The sequence below is a fragment of the Pseudomyrmex gracilis genome, unplaced genomic scaffold (assembly GCF_002006095.1).
Source record: "Pseudomyrmex gracilis isolate BER0280 unplaced genomic scaffold, ASM200609v1 scaffold_28, whole genome shotgun sequence".
Classification (NCBI taxonomy): Eukaryota; Metazoa; Arthropoda; class Insecta; order Hymenoptera; family Formicidae; genus Pseudomyrmex; species Pseudomyrmex gracilis.
This window is the reverse complement of record NW_018020612.1, coordinates 940,566-962,314: the sequence shown is the minus strand read 5'-3', so window position 1 is coordinate 962,314 and position 21,749 is coordinate 940,566. Positions and strand designations below refer to the sequence as shown.

Here is a 21,749-nt window from a genome sequence, read left to right as displayed (position 1 = left end):
CACCTGAACCGCGCCAATCGTAGCCGACGTACGTCACGTGTGAAACGTCATCACACGAGCAAGTGCGCTATCGCCGCCGCAGCTTTGAGGGAGAGATGCGGGTATCTTTTTTTTCTTCTTTCTGCCTTTCCTCGGATCACTCCCTCTTTTTCACGGTGGGATTTAATCGGGAACAGCTGTTGCTCATGTTTCTCCGTCAGAACGCGATCAACCGTCGTGTGACACGTGCGTCGCTCCCGCTCACATCAACGTGACCGAACGTATTGCGTTTGTTCTGTGTTCGCATTGAGATATCAATATTTGCACGCTACGACGAGACTCAGCAACAGAGAGAAAGAGAGACGACGATTCTGGAAAAAACTGCCAATTGTGTTTTACCTGTGTTGCGCACAAGTAACGAAACGCACACGAGGAAAAGAAGAAGACAGGAAGAAGCTCCGTCGCAGTGGCCGCGATTCCTCGCGCGGTTTGTTTTCTCGTCGCGAGAGTTTTGTTTACATCGCGCGACAAGACCTTCGTAAAGTAACGTGACGCACAACGATTACTTATCGTTCGTCGCAGATACACGAACGGTAAACTCTTTTTTCTATCCTAAAGAGATTTCTCTTGAAGAGACACAATTCTTTCGTGAAATACGTGGCGTGTTGTCCGGAGCAAACAGAATCATGAATCTGTCATTTGCCGGTTGCGGTTTTCTCGGTATCTATCACGTCGGCGTGGCCTGCTGCTTCAAAAAGTACGCACCGCACTTGCTATTGAACAAGATAAGTGGTGCGTCCGCGGGTGCTATCGCTGCTTGCTGCCTGCTCTGCGATCTCCCTCTCGGTGAGTGGACTTTTTTATTTTTCTCTTCTGCTTGCGTTACATGTAAAATATCTGTAAATGAAAAATATGACTAATACGAGCCCGAAACAGAGTGTCCGTGGTTTAATGATTTGTTAAATTTTGACATTAAACGTTTCGATCCGTATCAGGATCTTCTTCAACGACTATCCCGATAAAAATGAAAGAAGAGTTCTTCCTTCTTCTCAAAATTTAACAAATCATTAAAACACGGATATCCTGTTTACGACTCGTTTTGGCCCTATTTTTCATTTGTGAATTTTCACGAGCGGAAAGATATATAATAAAATATCTATCTTTTTTTTCTTGATCGAGATAGTTTTAGAGAATTACAAAAGATTTTCTCTCAGGTGAGACGTCAAATTGGACGCTTGAGGTTTCCGCTCGCTTGGCGCAACGCGCGAGACAAAAACAATTGCTCAATTATTTCTTGAAAGAAAGATTCACCTTTTGTTTGATTCTTCTTTGTTCTGTTGCGCAAAATGAGAGCCTCTACGACGTGCGAATCTCTATTATATCATATAATATAATTGTCAATGATTCACCGCGTGTCTCGTTACCGCGATAACGAGAGACGGGACGAGCGTGTAATAGTGATTAGCGCGCAATGCACAAATTTGTAATGCGCGCTGCGCCCTTTCTCGTATCTCTCGTTCGCCAATTTCACGCCGCATTGCATGTGTTAATTAAATATGCGGCTGACGATTTCTAAAAGTGTCGTTGAGTCTATGCTCGCTCGTTTATTCCAGGTACGATACGCGATGATCTGTATGTATTGTCTTTTGAGCATAATGAATTAAGAAACGTAACAGGAAATAAGTAAAAACAATAGAGAGGATTTCCTACCAGAAAATAAAATAAAAAAGAAGAAGGATAAGAAATGCAAAGTCCAAAAATAGTCTAAAAAGGCAATAATGTAGCAAATTCCTGAAAAACAGAAAATATTTTGCCACTGCGGCACGCTTTCTCTCTCTCTTTTAACTTCTAAAATAATTTGTAAAACACGCGTAAACTTGATTATCCTAGCTCGTAAATATATGTAAGTCACGCCCACCTCATGTGAAATGAAGAACTTCATAGCGCAAAGATTTATTGCACGAGTGTTTTGATTATCCGCGCGAGAGTGAAACGTTTTGTCTTCGTTATCGCGAGAAAAAAGAAATCAAATATGTTATGCGTGTGATCTCTTATCTCCGTGTTCCGTATTACGTTTTGCATTACGTATTGCGAAGCTCGCAGATGCAGCGTAATGAGCGAGCGCGTTGATATTATCTAACTTGAATTGTTCTGGATACCATCATGTTGTTCTTCAATCAATTTAAAGTGTATATAAATCAAAATTTTAATTAAATTTTAATCAAGAATCTTAATTGCCGTTTGATTGGATTTGTCAAAAATAAAGAAGCAAAAATAATAGATAAAAAATAAAAAATCTCAAAATAGTTCTTTATTAATTTACAGCAATTGTAACATTATAAATTGCAGTTATTTATCTTTGACGTGTATATCGGTTTTAATATTGTTTAATATTTTGTTTCGCGAATTAGAGAATTTGTCGAAAAAATCATTTTTTAACGAACATCGAAATATATGTGTTGATTATATGCGTTTTTGTGGACTATTTAAAGACAAAGTATTTTTACATAAAGTATTTTCGGTGAACAAAGCAGATCATGAATTACTTAATTTCAACGATGCGATCATAATGGCGAGGTCAGGCGTCGCTGCACTTCATCGTCTTGCGTAAGCTCCATTTACTTACAGATGCGAAATGCGAGTTATACGCGGACAGATGTACTTCGAACTATGAGGAATTATGTATATTTGCTAGTATCCTAGCCTACCGACAGACTTTGGCGTATGAGAAAAAACAGGCTACTTCTCCGCCTCTTATTCAATCACTTTATTTATTGATTTGAGACTATTCTCGACTTTTGATACGTGCAATAAGCCTGCGTTAAAAAAAAAAACTCTCTTATTCGGAGCAGAATAAAATTTACTCGCACTCCTTACTGCGACACAAGTACGATAATTAATTATCATACATATAAGATTTTCAACTGATGAAAATACATGCTTTATGTTTAAATTAATATGTGGATCGATTGATAAGTAACTGAAACGACGTAGAAGAACAAATGTCATACGCTATCGCACATTATCGCACGTGTTTGTGTGACAGCTTGTCAAAGTAGACACTCTCTTCGCTTCGTATAAAATAATTTTGGGTCACAGACAAAAGACGATATTACTATTTCCTTCATGATGTCTGTCGTTACATCATTGTTTTAATATTGCGCTTGTTTACGTTTATCGGGCACAAACGAGGTCGCAAACAATAGATATCGCGCCGCACGTGAAGACGCGTCTAATGCGAGGAACTGACCGCTGAGAATTACAACAAACATGTTTTCATGTCCTCTCAGATCCGTCGATAAAATTCATGGTCGCGTATGGCGCAAATCGGAGAAAAGTGAATGGGAAAAAAAAATGCTATCTCGCTCTGACTCTCTCGCCTAGATATAGTGGCGCATCGGTGTCAGTAGAACTGGGTTACAACTGCACGTATTTATTGCGAGAAATAGTTAGATGACCGATAATCCGATATAAAACTGAATGTGGTCTTTTCATTTGCGCATTAACGATTTTTATCGATGATGTCACAATCGCTACGTGTATCTAAAATAACATTCCTCGAGATTGAACGGTGTTTTGCACAATGGTTATCGTGTACATCTCTATCAAAACTTCTCTGGTATTTTTATTAAAGATTAGATTGACAAATCAGCTGATCTCGCAAATCGTGACATCTGGAAGATGCGCGACGTGTACTTTACATACATGGAAATTCCAAGTCCAATTGTAAGATAAGGTTTCATGTAATTCCTTGTTTCTTATTGTTTTTGTTTAAAATTGTCTTGTATCACAATTAGATATCGAGAGATATATAAAAGGTATGCGACATTATGATTAAGCTTTCATCATGGATTCGTATACCTTTCTCTTTATCAATAATGTGTATATATATATATATGTAAATTTATTAATGCAATAGGATAATGTTTATCGAAGGACCGATGTCTAAAGTCTAAAAGTCAATATCTGTGCACGCGAATTGAATTAATACAATCGGTAATTGCATATACCAGGTGTTATTGATTCACGAGCGCGATGACGAAATCTGCATTCGCGCATTGTTCGATATCTTCCGTATCTTTTTCGCGTGTATTGTAAGAACGATTGTTTCTTCGCCGATGATGATGATTAACGACGGTGAACTCAATCAAAGCTTTAAATTGTTATTTTTTGCTACGCTCAAAATTAGATTTGTAGTTTTCTTTGCGCACTTCGCGAATGACATTGTTTAAACATTTATTGTGGCTAATAAAAAGTATCGATCGTCCGCTACACTAGATCGTTTTTTAATATGTTCTGACGGATTAACGGAAGAAAGAGAAATATTTAGAAACTGTAAATATTTTCTCTTGCGTATTTTTAGAAATTTTATTTTATTTAAATACAATATTTCAAATATTTTATTTTATTTAAATGTTTCAAATATTCAAATATTTCTCCATACTTAGATAAAATGAAAAATTGTATCGCTTTCCACATGCTCTCATTGAGTCACATATATGAATTAGTCACTCAATAACTATTTCGAATTTTGCAAATGGGGGGGGCTACATGACTTTTCTGTTCAGATTAATCCAATTTATCTTCACACTGCGGCTTGGTCAACATTTTTCATACACCATGTATAACTGAATCCCGTAATTCCGTCTGAATCTCAAATAGATTCGAACAATTTCGGAATGCCTACCTGAAACATCTACAAGCGCGGTAAATCAGATAATTATCGTAAAAAAATGCGAATATTAAATCACGCGAATATATCATCCGGATATTAATATCGTTCTGAGAGTTCTCGGGTTAATAAAAATCGAATAGCGATAGCCTTCACAGCGAGTCAACATATCTTTCTTCAATTTTTTCGTATTTAATGACTTCCTATATATGTTGGATCATTAAGAAACTTGACAAATGTATATAGTATATATGTACATACATATACATATATATGTATATATACTTAATGACTCAATACCTCTTTTTGCGATCAACTGTCGGGAGGATCATTCGTGAAAAAAAAACCTATAAATATTGTTTATTGTATGTAAAGATTGTGCAGTCCGTCATTTCTGTGTATTTACTTACTTTGTAATATTTCTACTCGCTGCGCGTGGTGCGCGCGAACGAGTTGCATATTTCTGCTCAGCACGTGTTTGAGCTTTTGTTCGTATTTGTTATCTACATTGGTCGAGCATTGGAGATACGACCGAACAAAGCGATGCTGTTTCCTATCGGACCTGAACTATAGTGATACGCTGACGTATGTACATGTATGTACGCGCGTGTGGTTAACGCGCTACATATCTGATAACCTCCCGCACGGTTATTTATTTCACATCTTCGGCTTCTCCTAACTTTTGTAATCACGTTTTCTGACACCGTCTCTTCTGACGTTGTTCTCGACATTGAGAAATCCGAAATAACCGGTTCTTATCTCATTTTGGATACTTACGATAGGAGACGTTTACGCAAAAAGTTTGGCTCGCAACGTGCTGCTAACAATGTGTGTCAATGTAAATGTTATATAAATTTTACACAACAATTATTCACAATGTTTACCGTTAATATATCGTTGCACGAAGTTATCTTGTCTTTTTAAAGCGAATTATTGCTAAAAATATTTGAATTATTTTTCAACCGTATTTTCACGCATCCTTCGTTTTATAAATAACGTAATGCCAAATTATAATATTTGTATAGAAATTATGTTACAATATTTACTGAAAAATAATTCACACAGCTAGGAACACATAGTTCAAAAACTTTTGAAACTTATTAATTGAAACACTTGGGGCAAATTTTAATCTGACGTTAGCGCGAAGTTGTGTCAGTTTAAAGTTTACTCGAAAGGTTCTGAGAAACAGCCGGTGGCATTTTAAGAACACTCGCGTCATGTTACACACGTCATTCCATGCATCTTTTGCGGCGAAACTCTTCGTCAGGAACATGAAGATTACGAAACGTTATTTGTTAGGGAAATGTCGCGTGGTCGATCGGAAGATACGCCAACACGATATCGTTTCTTTCTTCCCCCTTTTTTTCTTTGTAATTGACGTAATTGAGTCTTTCTAAGGTTGTCGGAGCAAATGTCACAGAGAGAGAGATAAAAAGATATATCGCGCGTAATGTTGAGCAAATTTGACGTGTTTGTTTATTAATCTCTGTATCACACGATATGTTATTGATGTGATCAAACAAAAAATTTGAAAAACATACCCAATCTCTCTGTATCTTCGCGTACATTCAAGAGAAGATAGAAGAGTTAAGTCATTTTTTTTTTTTTTTTTCAAGATACATACGTTATTTGTCTATTATTATCGGATTTTTGAAATCGGATTATCGAGTGTTTTTCTTCTTTTTGTTGACTCTCCAAATTTATCTATAAACGCCATCCCAATATCTCTTAACATCTTATCAATCTTCATGACTTGCACTATTTTACAAATATTTTCATGTTCGATATTAAATTGAAGTACAAATGTGCTCTAGGTACTGATTGCGCGTGAATATAAACGGTTACTTGAACACGTTAAATATTTAGATTGGAATATTTTTTTTTTTCATTGCTAGTGTAACCATGCGTCACGTGTACAAGAAACGTTATTTAAATTACACGAACTTGTAGTACTCGTTCCGCTTATTTTCAAAACGTATGTTAAGCTAAACTTCTCCCATCAACGCAAATCACGTTCGCTCTTATCGTAAAATTTAATGTTTTTATTGCAAATTTTTTGCATATTTTCAAACGTTCGTGTTCCGGCAGAGTTGTGAGAAAACGCATTCCACGCGCTAATTTATGAGAAATTCTGTTCCTTGTTCACTTCATGCGCTTGAATGAATCTGTTGCCGCTGATTGAATGCGTCGGCGTATCACGAATGTGCCATCAATTTCCGCCGGCTCCGCTTTGACTTACAATCGTTCTGTTCTTTCTGTTTGTCAGGGGAGATGACGAGCAATGTATTACACGTGGCACGCAAAGCACGACAGCACGCACTCGGACCGTTCAGTCCATCTTTCAATGTGCAAGATATGCTACTGGAGAGCTTGCGAAAGGTAAGGTTCAAATCTATGATCTAAGATATAAAAAAAGTCGATTAAATATGAATATTTAAATGTTATTGTTACGCAATGCGTGATCGCTTTGTTCTAGTTTTTACCGGATGATGCTCATTTGCGTGTAAACGGGAAATTGCATGTATCCATGACAAGAGTGTACGATGGCAAAAACGTAATTGTCTCTCAGTTTAATTCAAAAGAAGACTTACTGCAAGTAAGTACACAAATATCGCTTGCAATTGTTTTACTAATGAGTTTATGTAACTTTGTTCTTTTGTTTGTTGTGTTTATTAGATAAAGTTATAAATTATATTAGTTTTTTATTTGATACAGCACAATATGTTTATGGAACTTTTTGTTCAAAAACTGTTTCTTTATTTAATTTATGATTGGTTTCTCTTTTGAGAAGTTATTTTGGTTTTAAGAATTTTTATCATTTTAAGCCAATGTGTATTTTCTTTTATAATTTAGGCTCTACTGGCTACTTCATTCATACCTTTGTTCAGTGGTTTGTTGCCACCACGATTTCACGGTGTCAGATATATGGACGGAGGTTTTAGTGATAATCTTCCCACCCTCGACGAAAATACGATAACTATTAGTCCGTTCTGCGGAGAGAGCGATATCTGCCCGAGAGATCCTTCGTCTCAACTCTTTCATGTACTTATTGATAAACTAACGCTTATTGATAAACTAATTAAGTTTTTTAATAGAAAGAAAAGTTGAAACAATTCCGACAAACGCGCAACAAAAAATTAATCATATATATCGCGGTTCGATAAGCGATTTAAATTATCACATATTTAGGCGCACGGATGATAATGTTTGTATCATTTTGCAGGTCAATGTAAGTAACACAAGCATCGAACTTTCCAAAGAAAACATATACAGGTTCGCAAGAATAATTTTTCCGCCAAGAGTAGAGGTATGTGGATATGAATTGCAAATGTGGAAATGAATGGAAAAATACATGTAAAAATGAAAAAAGGTGGAGAATTTTCAAAACGATTTGATTTCTTTTTTCGACTTCCAGACTCTTTCGAATATGTGCAAGCAGGGATTCGACGACGCGTTGAGATTTTTACACCGTAACAATTTGTTAAATTGTACCAGATGTCTCGCGGTACAATCAACATTTACAGTTCAGGAAACGATCGACGATAGCATGGAATACGATCCGGAATGCGTGGAATGTAAAATGCATAGACAGGTGAGGACTACGCGAGGGAGAGAGAAGCAACAATAATCTCATCGTAATAATCAAAATACAATTTACTTTCTATTTTGTCGATACAGCGTCGATATTTTTGTTAGTCTATGAGAGAGAACTCGAATTGTATTTTTAAGTCTGCACCGTATTATTTTCAGGAAGCATTGGTGTCGAAAATGCCCGAAACCATTATGACAATATTCCAAGATGCTATAGATTCCGCCAACAAAGGTCTCGTCAATTGGCTATTCAAACACCGTAGTATAAGATTGCTGTCATTGTTGAGTCTTCCCTATACGCTATCAGCAGACGTAATGTGCGCTACTGTCACAAAGTGAGTAGAGAGCTGTTACATACAAAGTAAAATCTATATAATATAAAATATACATCTACTTTATATGCAACATTTACGCACAAGTGCACACACGCTTCACATAAATAACTTATTTTCGCAGATAATTGTGCATGGAGAAATCACGATTTCGATTTTATTATAAACCGTATAAATTGCCACCTTTTACAGTCATTTGCTTTAAACTTTTTTAAATATTTCTACTCAATTTTAACATGCAACATTAATTTCATGTTTACTATTGTTACTTACGAGTCATACTAAAATACTAATATGTGATGTTAATAAAGTTTTTTTCTCAACAAAGATTTTTGTATTAAATCTCGCATTTTATTGCATTGTTTTTTTTTATTGCATTGCACAAACAATGTACATGCTATTGATACATGCTATAGATTTCGGTTATGCGACTTATCATGAATCATACTTGTTTTGCTTGTATTATTGTATTTAACACTATGCATGTCGTGCATGTTAATAGTTTGATTGGTAACAAGATAGAAACTCGCAACTTGGAATACAAAGTAATCGGAAATATTCTTCATACTCCGCGACAGAGGCTTACATGCACTAACCATTTAAGATCCTCCCGGTAAGCATTAAATTCCCAGATGTAACGCTTTCTTTATTTTACTGATGCGTAAATAAACATATTGACCATTTTTATTATCTGAAATTTTTTATTTTTACTTGCACTTTGATGCGTTACTAAAACAATCGTAAATATTTTCTCTATATTAAATCTCTATCTTTTCTCTATATATTATATCTTAAATTATTATATGTGTAATTATTTATATTATATTTTATTATTTTAAATTAGTATATTACAGTATATTAAAATATAAAATTATTTAATTATATTTTTTCAATTTGCAAATGCGCAAGATTGTAAATATATTTTTAATACGTATAAAAATAAATAAACATTAAACATACATAGAAAATATAAATAAATAAAAATATGTTTACCGACATATATTTGCTTGTTCATTAGTTAGATGTAATACACATACACGTACACACACGCGCGCACGCACACATATAAATTTGTTTCCTAATTATAATAAAGAACATATGGTTTTTAATTCCAGAGTCTTCTTAAACGTTCCGAAGCTAAGAAGTCAGTTAATGGAAATAACTAAATATTTCTTAGAGCAATTGAGTATAATGTTCCCGAATATATATGTTCAGCCATTCTCTCAAACTATCAAGTGTCAGTTTAACATTATGGAATATGGTTCAAGTAAGTATATCTTAATCATTATAAGTGTCTTAACGCTTCGCGAATCCTCAAATTTATGCATATTATAATACTAATTCTTACATAAAACTTTTTAAGAATACGATGTGGAAGATGTAGACGAGAAAAAAGATGCTGTGTATACAAAACAAAAAAATCTGAATCTAACTGTCCAATACAACGATCGGTGAGTAATTAAACTAGTCGTTGTGTACAATTTAATTAGACTTCTTTTTTTGTTACATATCATGTAATATCTTTTGCTATATATCATATAGCTCGTTATGTATCACTTTTTTTTTTTTTTTTATAGAAGACAATCATGGATGAACTCAAGGCAATCAAGTTGTGTAATAAATATGGGTGATTTTTCAACAGTGGACGACACTTTTGAAAGTATTCTCCAGGTATAATTAATGAGTAATAAAATATTTAAATTGCGATGTAAGATAAAAAAAAATACATATTTGAATCGCTTCTCGTTAGGCAACCTCGGATCAAGAGGCTGTGATATCATATTATTACATGGATGATAACAACAAGGTACAAGTAACAGAAATCTTTGATGTAACTGATACGGAATCGCATACCATGCTCTCCATGGACGAAGTCGATACCAATAAACAACTTCAGTTCGATGATTGGGATGAACCGACGTGGTTATCGCAACATACGTTTAATGATCGTAAGTTTCCAGATGATTTATATAAATGTGTATTTATAGTTTTTATTCACACAATTATGTTTAATATGATTTATAGTCGTTGGCTTTAAATCAACAACTACGTAAATAATTTCTTAATTAAAACTTATAATAAATTGTGTTTCAATATTTTTGTTGCAGCATTTACAGATTCTCTTTACGCTACTGGTGATCAACATAGCGTCGAGAATTTATCGGATGCATCACTAGATGAGATACTGGATAGCGCAAATATATTTTCCGATCCAGAAAGTGAGTGGGAAGTGGACAAGAACCAAGAAGAGATAGAAGAACCCAAGTCTCCAGACAGTCGACCAGAAGTAGATCAACCATCTACAAATTTAGTACAACAACAATTGTAACAGTTTATCTTTACGTATGCAATTGACAATGTAGCTTTTGTTTTTCTTTTTTTTACTCATGTAATGTGAGAATATTATATGCGCTATTGATTTGGTGACAACTGCATAAAATGAGATACTTAAAACAGTACACTTGAATATTTATCTCACGAAACATATAGAAAGTGTAAAAACAGTGCTTAAATTTTAAAAGCGAAAATAGATGAAAGATAAGTTTTGTCTATTGATTTTTGAGTTTTTATAATAGTTTTTATAATAATTTTTCTCAAAAAGCTTAGAACGTAAGATTATACATTAAAAATTAAGAGTACTTAAAGAGAGAAATTTACACATTGATTATATGTATTTATATATTCGAATATTTTATGGAATTTTTGATACAAAAAAAATTTCGTAAATATCGTAAATATCTACAGTTTCTCCTTTTTCATAAATATTCAAGTGTATTAGCTTAATATCTTGAATATCAAAAAAAGTTAAAAGTTTAGATTTGATCCCGAACTCCATGTAAGAAAACGAATGTGTATGCGACAAATGTTCATTACACATTCGTCTCTACATGATATTCGAACGGTTAAAATTTTCTTTTTTATGTATGTTTTTTTTTTTCAAGATAGATTTTTAATTGTTATTAAAGTGCAATTGTTGTGCACAAACACAATTGTTATTATATATTAACATGTGCCAGTAGTACTACTTGCATTTAAGTGCTTGTAGTACAATTTATATACAGTATTGTATTGGAATTCAAGGTGTGTGTTTTTACCTTAGATATAAAAATTTAATATTAATAATAAAACAAACGCTCGTGTGAATTTGCAAATCTCGCACAAAGAGACTGATATATTAGTGATGAAAAAGCAGAATTTTGTTAGTCGAGTTTTATTAAACATGTCAAAGCAACTTGTATATATAAAAATGTTTAAATTATGAGTGATAAAAAATAAATTTGTATAAGTAGTGTTACATAAAACAAACTTAGAGATAAATTTTAGTTTTTAAAATAAATTATAGAAATAATAAATATCAAAAACATAAATAAATATTATTTTTTTAATATATGTATATAATGTATAAAATATTTGTAATAGTTGAAGAATATCTAGTAAAAATATGCTCTATTTACACAGGATATGTAAAAATTGCCGTCTGATTTTAGGGCACGTTAAAAATGAAAGAAAATGCTATACATTACTCAACTTATACATGTTTCTGGACTTATTTTCAATATTTCTTTTTCTGCTCATTTCTCAATAAAAGATCTAATTTAACTTGCTTTGACAAATAGAACCTTAACGTTTGACAATAATTCTTTGCACATCCTGTGTAATCTGTGATGCAGTAATATTAATTTCTTTTTGCTGTAAAAATGTCGATGTTGTGTTCAGAGATATCAAAGAGATATTAAACATGCTGAATCGAGATTGTAAAGAATATACCATTTGAAAACATAAAATTTAGGACATTTGAACGCGTTTTAAATAAAAATAAACTCTATCTTTGTCATGCCACATCGTGATTTTCTTCACAAGTGTATTATATAACTAATTTATATCATATAGGATAAGTTTACTATATAGATTTTGAATTAATATATTAATATTTTTCTTATATACTTGTGTTATATGATTTTTATAATATCTATTGTGATCGCATACGGCTGGGTTTGAATGTTAATGTTTGTATAGACTTTTTTGTTTTTATACATATTACTCTTTGACAGACGTAAAATATAGCTGATATTCTTGCCAAACCATGACTAGCTTGTTTGTCTTATAAATGATATTTTTATACTATTTAATAAGTGTTTTTATAAATTATAACGTTTATTATAACGTGTACGTTTTAGACATTTCCTATCATTGTACAAGTATATCAAAAATATGTAGTGAGTAAGAAAAGTATTTACGAATAATTTGATAAGCTTATTGTAAAATACTAGAAACAATTATGTAATAAGATGACAAACAATATAGGAATAAGAAAAAATATATTAAAAATTGCAGGAATATGTTTCTGATTGGTCTGTTTACGCGCGCGTATTGCAATTTTTAATCTAATTTCATTTTCCCTTTTCTCTTTTCATGGAGAGTATGGAAAGTATTAAGCAACAACAAATCTATTGAAAAAAAACTTTTTCGAATAAAGTGCGTTTTTTTAAATTACATGTAAAAATGACTTGAAATATTCTTGTGCATAATACCTTACATTTTTATATGTGACACTTTTGCCAAGAAGGAATACTTTCTTTTGCCTATTATAAGTTGAAAATTAAACAATGTAAGACTTTTTTAAATAAAAATGTACCTATAAAATCCAGATTTTTATTCAATTTTATCTGATCAAAAGCAGTCATTCTGTCTGTTAATTTATTTAATTAAAAAAATATACTGAGAGAAAGGCTTTTCAAGTATAGAAACTTTATTACAGTGGAATCTCGTTTATCCGAACCGATCGACCGAGGACAAGATAGTTTGGATAACCGAGACCCAACCTCTATTATACGAACTATCTGTATATTAAAAAACAATATATATGTATATAATTATTATAATAACGTAATATTATATATGAAAAGGGTAAATACCAATAAAAAAGCAATATTTATTACATTTTTTAATATAAAAAACAAATCGTATTGTATGTATAAGTTATATGTACAATAATTGAAACCTTCCCTAAAGTAACATTCCAAGGCAGACATTATTAACAGAAAAATGATTTTATTGCACGTAGGCTAATATATCATGATTTGTTAAAAGTTTTCATGTACATTCGTTCATCAATTCGTTCGCAAGTAAAACCTCTTTGCAATTATATATAGGCTATTCAGTTGTTCAAAAATTATAAAATATTCACAAGGAAGAATTCATCATTACATTTTTACATGCAAAACAAAGTTTTTACATTAAAAAGTAGACACAATAGTGACAATTTACAAATGCCTCATTACATTTCTTCTAGGCGGGCTCCAATTATTTTTGTCGTAACACGATCATTTATTATTTGAACATATTCAGGCGGGATCTTCCCCGGGGGCAGATGTGGAATTCCTCTGAGCTTCAATCTGAGTTCTATTTTGAGAACTTCCAGTCGCGATTGCGACTTTTTGCGCGGCCAGCAATTGCTGAAGCTACAATTTCAAAACACGTATTTCTCACTTTACAAATAGAAAGATTGTTGACTTCACCAAGTCTTTCTTTGTGTCCAGATCAGTCTTTTAATCAATATGATAACGAAAAAGGTACCTGTTGTGGTGACAAAGTAGTCAAAGGAGTCATTCCGTAACTCTGCGTCTGCTGACTGCATTGAGCAGTAGAAGTCCTAGCATGTAAGGATTTTGTCAATAAAGTTTGTTTATTAACAGGTACTAGGGAAGAAGGCGTCGTCTGCGACGCCATAAGCACAGGTTTTGTCGTGGCTGCAAGAGCAAAGAAAGTTAAATAATAAAACGAAGATCATCTTCAACTACATATTTATGTTTGTGAAAAATAATTTCGTTATTGACTTACTTATTATGGGAGTTAATACTTGTTTGCTACCAGATAATATTAACTGACTCGTCACGTTTTTGGCGATCAACTGATTCGACAAAACAGCCGACTTGACTTGATTTGGTTGTACTTGACGATTCATGTGATTAACTCGTGGCCTTTGAGATCCAATGAGTTGGATTGCTTGTCCTCCCTAAGAATGTACAATATAGTGTAAATTATTAATAAAAAGTTCTCATTTATATTTTTTTTCTACACATTATCATGTTTATTACTATTGGATTAATACCTGTGGAAGAGTCACTGCGTTATTACTCCTTATATTTTGCTGCGACAATCCCTTTACTCCAGACGGTAGTATCTGGGCTGTAATATACATTACACGTCCGATAAAATATTTAAATATTACATTCTTACTAATAGAATATAAAATATCGTAGCATAACAACCTGAAATTTCGTAAAAAAATAGATTTATACGGAAACTCTTAGTGTAGCGTAAATTGCGAGGATTTTTGGCATATATTTTCTCGCTTTTGACATTACAAGTCAATATGGCTACAAATATTCAGAAGTCTCAAACGTAAAAAACAGCAAACAGCGTTATAACGTTACTATCTTACCTATTGGTAAAGACAAATGAGCATTGGCAGGATTGGCGATCACAACTGTCGGAGTGCTACTTCCAGCTATAGCTGTCGTAACAACAGTCGCAGCAACCATCTAAAATAACGTAATAATTATGCCATAAAAAGCATCTAGCTAGAAAATATTCTATAAATAAGTTGAAACTAACGCTGGAGACAGTTGTGCAGGTATTTGTGGCGGACGATATTGGAAGAGAAACAATAACCCCGGTCGGTGTAACGGTACCGCCAGTAGTTTGTGACACGTTCAAAGACATCGTGATGAGTTGCGTGCCCTGTGTTGCAAAATGAACGTATTATATTAGCACATTTTCATTTATGTCGTTTTCTATAGAGAATAACTGTGTAAACATTGCTCGTAAACAACCTGAACGTTTTGCAAAGCGTTGAAAGAATTCGTCAGACTAGTGAGGTTTACACTTTGTAAATTCACGTTGGTCGGCGACGGGCTGGTCATCAGATTCCCCAGTTGACTGCTTTGACTGGAAGGCGCATTGATTCGTTGGAGTAACTGCAAGTCCGAATTTATCCCGGGTTTCGGATTATCTGCCGACGGTGTATCTATTGGAGAACAAATCACAAATCAATAATTAATTTTTGACATAATATGAGTTATAGTGAAGAGATAGTTGAGACAAGAAAGGAAGAAAATTAATTGTGATTAGATTAATGTACTTATTTGAAATAAAGTATAACACATCATACTGAATTTTAATTAAAAACAACTGTGTAACTTTTAGACTATTAAAATATGTGAATTTCTTTAATATAATGAATGAATATGTGAATTCTTTAATATAATTGTCAAAAACTAACATCTGAGTAATACAGAAATAATAAAAAGTAGTAGTAGTAGTAGTAATAGTTTTAATCTAGATTACAAATAAATAGATTGAATGTTTTCTTACTTTTAACCACTGGTATTACTCTAGAAATATCTTTCACTTTACCAGCAAGCATAGCCGAAAGTCCCGGCATTGACGATGCAAGATTAGACGTGGGATCTTGAACTCGTGTGTATCTCACAGCAGTTGCTTTTACCGGTTGTTGTTTGCAACCAAGTTGTTCACTTAAAGCAGAGCTCAAGCTCACTCGCACCTAAAACATGAATGATTGAATAAGTAAAATTTACAGATACATTTATACTAAGAAAGTCAAATATTGATTATTTTATCAATTACATATGTGTCAAAGAAAGATTCATTATATATCATTTTATAAGTAAAAAAACAGCAATAAATTATATTATTTATAGTGATCATACTGGGCCTGTGGTATTAGATACGTTGCCATGACTAATAACTCTAGGCGGTATGGAAGCGGCATTGAGTGAGATCCTCCGAGGTTGAACCTTCTGCTGAGCCAAATTCGCAGGAGTGCTATTTAATAGACTAAGAATTGCGGCGTTACTGGACTTGTTCGAAGCTTGCGCGCTGTTATTCATAGCTGCGGCCGCAGCATTGGCTGAAATAAAAAGACAATATCGATTACAAATCTTACAGTTATGAAATTTGTGCGAAACTCATGTTAATATTGTAATCACTGTATGTAAAATATAAATTTATGCGTGGAACCAAAACATTGGTTTCAAGCACAAAAGTTTTAAAAGAATGAAAAAGTTAAGATCTCATGTAAATACAAATATTTAAATCACAAAACTTGCACTGTAACAGAGTAATAGCAAACCTGCAATTTTTTGTTGTTCAAACTCGTCCGCAGAATTCATAAGGGAAGTGGCAATCTTGCTTATTGATTCTTTCTTGAATGGTGGCTCATTTTGGTTTTGATTGCCGCTATCGCTTATACAGTTCTGTGTTCCGGCTTGCAATTGCGCTTGCTGCAAATTTTAAATTTAAAAAATTAAAGTTTTTAAAATAAAACTGTTTACTACATTCTAAACGCGATATTTGTTGCAATAATATGATAAAACAATTTACCAAAACCGGAACATTGGTAGATGCCGCATTATTAACAATAGCAGCAGGTTTTTGTGGAAAGACCAGGATACCGGGACCATTACAGATATTGTTCGCTACCGCCATCGTGGAATTATCAATTTGCACAGAAGTAGAGGCGTTGGGATCTCCGTTTGCTAATGACTGTCTCGCGTTTAGCGCCGTGTTCTGCGAAATAACTTGCGGCATATTCGTGGAGTCCACGCATGACAGATTATTTTGTGCGGAAGTGGTGGCTTCTGCCATAGCCTTTACCGAAGCTACTTGGCCAGCCAAAGTATTCAATTGGCCTTGAGCACGAGATAGTATCTGAAATGACGCGCGGACTTGCTGGAAATTTTTACACGTTTGTTATCAAATTGTAATATTCTAGTGTATATAATATACATGTATATATGCAACGTAATATGTAAAAAAAATCAAGTTTACGAACCTGCTGTGCTACATGCTGAGATTGAGCTTGCTGTAACTGTTGAGCCGCCAATTGAGCCGCAGCTTTTGCTTGCTGTGCCTGATATTGTTAAAGAGAAAATTGTTAAAAAAAACAAAGAAAAGGCAAAAAATACAGTAGTTGTGTGAATAATGTGATATCAAAGACAAAGAAGAACCTGTTGGTGCGCTCGTTGCAAGGTAGACGTATACGCAATACATGGAGCCTGTCCCGGCACAATGTGTTTTATGTGAACATTCTGTCTACCTTCCTTTGTGAAGATTTCTTTGAATTGCTTAAAATAATGATCAGCCACTGCGTGAGAGCCTAATGAGAACCTGAAAAACAAAATTTCAATGCGGCTTTTTAGTACAATCGTTCTCTTTGTGAAAGCTTTCACAAAAGCTCTTCTACAGTAACAAAATGACAATAAGAATGTACCGGCAAGAAGAACCGTTCTTCTCCCCGTCTTGATTCTTGATATAGAAAAGCTCTCCAAGGTACTCGGAAGTAGCGGGTCTCTGTAAGATCGAGAGCTTTATGCAATTCTGACTTCCTGCAGGCTCTAATATATATTCTTCTATAACTTTTGGCGAACAGTCTTGTGTTTCTGTTTTTGATCGCTCGACTGCTTTTGCAAATCTAATAAAAATTTTAAGTTAGAATTCGGCAAGAAATATCTTTCAGAAAAAAGTCGTGAAAAAACGAACAAATATAAAATATATGTTGCAAATGACAAAAAAAGAACAATGTAGAAAGAAAAGTTAGTTCTTATAAAAACCTTAGGACATCAACGTCAGATTTCGGTGGAAGCAGAGGAACATTTGGCTGAGAAGGCGGTGGGCAGGCAGTGCTTGTCGCTAATCCCCTTCTTTTCGACCGTGATTTTTGCATATCCTGTATCGATTGTACTTTTTGTTCCTGCGCCAATTGTTCCAATTTTCTTTTGCGATTAGCTGTGACCTAATGTGAGGACAGTGTTTATTATACTTGGTTATTTCAATCAAATTAATTATGCATGTGTGTACACATATTTATCTGACTATATATGTATTACCTGAGAGAACTTTTTGGCTTGTCGCATAAGTTGATGATCCGTAAGCAACGACTTGGACTGTTTAATTTTTGTACTAGCTAAAGTGGGAATAGGATTTGGATCTAAGCATAGAGGTCCTTGAGTAGCTGCCACTAGACGTGATTCCAACATTAATCTCTCTTCGTGACTCCATTCTCCATCACTCGTAAGTGTCGACACGTCTGATAGCACACTCTGTACGTAAGCAATAAGTTTCAAGATCAAATTTTCAAACCACTCAGATTATTACTATTTGTCTTCGCATCAATATACTTACATTTGATTGGCAAAAACATTTTACCTGTGTTGTGGGTTTAAGAAGCACATGATGAACTACTGCTCTGTTATGAGTGTTGTGTGTAAATGTCTTTCGATAGTCCCGAACCTCAGCGATTATGCAGCCATCGTAAAATAAATATGAATAATTGGATTCTAATTGTTCGGCTAGCATAGCCGGCAACTGACCATTATCTATACAGGAAAGTAGTTCACCCTGTTCATATCCCATGGTTTGAGTCTCATTGAGTTTCTCTAACGAATTTCTATCATATTGATTACTCTTATCGCTGTGAGAAAGAAGTTTTATCATTAGTCAATTTAAAACAAAGAATCTATATTTGCTACTTAGAGAGTTCAATTCAAGTTCATTTCAAGAACATCAGTAACACTCAAAAACGAACTGTTTACCTATTTCTTACAGCTAATGAGTATCCTTTATTACCAGCATAGAGATTAACAATTAAAGTATGTAATCCTTCTCTTTGCACCAATCGTCCCAAAAGATCACACTCATTCTCAAGGTTGTTCTGTATAATATTTTTTAAAAATCATATTTTATCTTTTCCTCGAAATATGTGTGAAATATTCTCACTCCAAAAGTAGACATACCAGAACTGAATCTGGGGTTGCATAAGGAACCTTATGAAGTTCGTCAAAATAGAGTCTCGTGAGTTTAGATTGGATACTGTGCCTGGAATGACCATATTCTTTTTTCTGCAATTTATCCGATGTTAAGACCAATGAATTTGGAGCTTGAGCATTTTTCCAGCGTCTGCATGCTTGATTGATCATCTCCTACACGAATATCATAAATGGCCATTAGCAATCGTAAGACAGTGTGTTATTTAGTTATTTAGAATTTATTTTGTAGTTTCAAAATTTAGTTATATGCACCTGAGCCTGCTGATACGCATCCTCCAAAGTACAGGCTGTACCAATCATTGTAATTTCTGATTATTGATGCCACTTAATATCATATCTGATGCAATAATAATTGTTCATATTCTGAAATATAGAATATGTTCAAATGTGATACTGGCTTTTCAAGTATATTTATAGTGGTTTGCATAAACTATAATTGCTGTTAAAAAGTTTTTTTAAACATTGGAATAAAATATTTACCAATAAAATATTAATTTAAATAAAGTTCATAGTTAAATATAGATGTATGTGCAAAATAATAATTAAATATAACTTGTATCACATAAATTCACACAAACACACACATACAATAGTGCATGTGGTACAAAGATAACTTTTAAATTTGAATAATTAATTTAAGTTTGTTGAAATCTCATACATATATACCTTATAGTCCTTTAAATATTATATATGAATAGTAGTACAAATATAATTAAAACACTGTTTTTTTATTAAAAATACATATGAACATGATTGGTAAAGAAATATGTGTAATTATATATGAATATCTTATTTAATAACAAATTAGATATTAATTTTTTTAGGGAAAAAATAAAACTATATTTTTACTAACTTTTAGAAAATTAACATTGTTTTTGCATACTTTTTATTTCCTTCTTTCAATTAACATTTGTAATTTTATATGTTTAAAATTCTGTGCATCTACACACACACACACACATACACACACACAGTGTATCATAAGAGTATCATATAATAAACATAAATATATATATTACAATTAAATATCAATTACTTATATCAAATTTTTTAATAAATTGTTTTTCTGTTGCAGAGAGTTTTTATAAAATAATGTAAAACAAATATAACTTCACAAATATTACTCTATCATTAAAAAAAATACACATCTCTTTGCAAATCAGATCAACTTACCATATTTTTTCAAGACAGACTTTATATGATGATGATTTATATAATTAATAATCATATACATATATATACACATGTGTAAAGAATATATCAAGACATTTTTACAGATTGCAAAAACATCAGTCATCATATCACAAAAAAGAGACATTTTCTAAAACTCGATTTCCCATAACTCAAAGAAAAAGAAAAAGATAGAGAGAGAGAAAGAGAGAGACAGACGCACACAATTGGAAATAGCTACCAACACAATCAATTCGCAACTCTACTATCAATATGTAATCACATCAAAATTACGATTGTCGTGAGATTTACTTTCACAGGAATATCGCAAAACTCGAGAAATCCCGCCGTGATACGTGCGTACTCGACGAGGCTAATTTGATGTCTCTCTCATCCACGACTGACATGACAGAATATCAGTGGGTGTAAAGTGGATAAACAAGCGAAATTTTCGCGTTGGATCAATTCACGCGAAAACACATCGGCGATTTACAGAAAAAGATGTTGACAATACGATAGAGAGAATCGGATTTCGCGGTGCTCGAAAATAAACGAAAGCGCGCATTACGACAATGCGAAAGAGAGAACAGACGGGTGAAGAGAAGAGGTTAGATTTCGACAGATCGCGAGAACGTGCGGTGGCGGCGACGGCGTCGCGGCGCGGTGTCGAGAGGCGTGCGGCACCGCACCGGACACCCGCGCGTGACTTTACCTTCGCTGCACCCGGGGAAAACGATCACACGATAAACATCGGCTGCACAGTCAATTTACGGACAACACATCGATTTCAGATCGTCTCACACGTCATAACCTCATTCCGCACGTTTGCTCGATGGACTTGGTTCTCAGCGCGGATCAAGTGGCCTCGACGAGTGCGCGCGGATGATCACGGAGTGTTACGAGGTTCACGGTCGTATCTAGTCTACGACGCGACAATCGCGACGTTCACGAAGAACACCTCCTCGGCGGATCACTTCGCAATGACCGATATATTTACAAGCAACAAACCAAACGTCATTTCTCAAAGAGCGCAGCGTAACCTACTGTAGATACAAATGTAAACGCATCATCATCACAGATTGAAGACAAAACTAAAGTCTTGTATCCATGATGTCAAAAAATTGATCCGCGATCTCGAACGAAAAGAGAAACAAT

General features: G+C 33.7%; 2 protein-coding genes across 8 annotated transcripts; one reads left to right on the top strand and one right to left on the bottom strand.

The window, feature by feature from the left end:
* The first annotated feature begins 83 nt into the window (after positions 1-83).
* Positions 84-11,190, top strand: LOC109852332 (patatin-like phospholipase domain-containing protein 2). Of its 2 annotated transcripts, XM_020423393.1 has the most exons (13): positions 84-825; positions 6,918-7,030; positions 7,128-7,247; positions 7,505-7,693; positions 7,875-7,958; positions 8,067-8,243; positions 8,402-8,577; positions 9,077-9,187; positions 9,690-9,841; positions 9,938-10,025; positions 10,152-10,245; positions 10,325-10,523; positions 10,683-11,190. In XM_020423393.1, the coding sequence occupies exons 1-13, from the start codon at positions 666-668 to the stop codon at positions 10,901-10,903; spliced, it is 1,884 nt and encodes a 627-aa protein (XP_020278982.1). In that variant the 5' UTR covers positions 84-665; the 3' UTR covers positions 10,904-11,190. The 2 variants fall into 2 exon arrangements, with proteins under 2 accessions (XP_020278982.1, XP_020278983.1); XM_020423394.1 differs by lacking the exon at positions 9,077-9,187 and having other exon boundaries at positions 91-825.
* A 2,314-nt stretch (positions 11,191-13,504) lies between these two features.
* LOC109852372 (transcription factor SPT20 homolog) lies at positions 13,505-21,631 on the bottom strand. Of its 6 annotated transcripts, none has more exons than XM_020423469.1 (21): positions 21,307-21,631; positions 19,677-19,787; positions 19,392-19,577; positions 19,191-19,309; positions 18,805-19,069; positions 18,486-18,698; positions 18,210-18,391; positions 17,870-18,070; positions 17,607-17,766; positions 17,432-17,509; positions 16,981-17,307; positions 16,730-16,880; positions 16,308-16,507; positions 15,952-16,141; positions 15,411-15,604; positions 15,193-15,318; positions 15,020-15,119; positions 14,687-14,763; positions 14,416-14,590; positions 14,152-14,324; positions 13,505-14,036 (listed from the first exon to the last, which is right to left on the bottom strand). In XM_020423469.1, the coding sequence occupies exons 2-21, from the start codon at positions 19,722-19,724 to the stop codon at positions 13,920-13,922; spliced, it is 3,282 nt and encodes a 1,093-aa protein (XP_020279058.1). In that variant the 5' UTR covers positions 19,725-19,787; positions 21,307-21,631; the 3' UTR covers positions 13,505-13,919. The 6 variants fall into 6 exon arrangements, with proteins under 6 accessions (XP_020279058.1, XP_020279055.1, XP_020279059.1 ...); XM_020423466.1 differs by having other exon boundaries at positions 16,981-17,328; positions 21,307-21,630; XM_020423470.1 differs by having other exon boundaries at positions 15,994-16,141; positions 16,981-17,328; positions 21,307-21,630.
* Positions 21,632-21,749: the final 118 nt, after the last annotated feature.

What these genes read in the sequence shown, in the direction of transcription:
- LOC109852332 (XM_020423393.1), top strand. Translation starts at nt 666, where the DNA reads ATGAATCTGTCATTTGCCGGTTGCGGTTTTCTCGGTATCTATCACGTC. An exon ending in TACTGGAGAGCTTGCGAAAG is followed by an intron (nt 7,031 to 7,127) that starts GTAAGGTTCAAA and finishes GCTTTGTTCTAG; the next exon opens with TTTTTACCGGATGATGCTCA. An exon ending in CTTTTGAAAGTATTCTCCAG is followed by an intron (nt 10,246 to 10,324) that starts GTATAATTAATG and finishes GCTTCTCGTTAG; the next exon opens with GCAACCTCGGATCAAGAGGC.
- LOC109852372 (XM_020423466.1), bottom strand. Translation starts at nt 19,724, where the DNA reads ATGATTGGTACAGCCTGTACTTTGGAGGATGCGTATCAGCAGGCTCAG. An exon ending in TCTGACGTTGATGTCCTAAG is followed by an intron (nt 18,071 to 18,209) that starts GTTTTTATAAGA and finishes AATTTTTATTAG; the next exon opens with ATTTGCAAAAGCAGTCGAGC. An exon ending in TGCAACGAGCGCACCAACAG is followed by an intron (nt 17,510 to 17,606) that starts GTTCTTCTTTGT and finishes TAACAATATCAG; the next exon opens with GCACAGCAAGCAAAAGCTGC.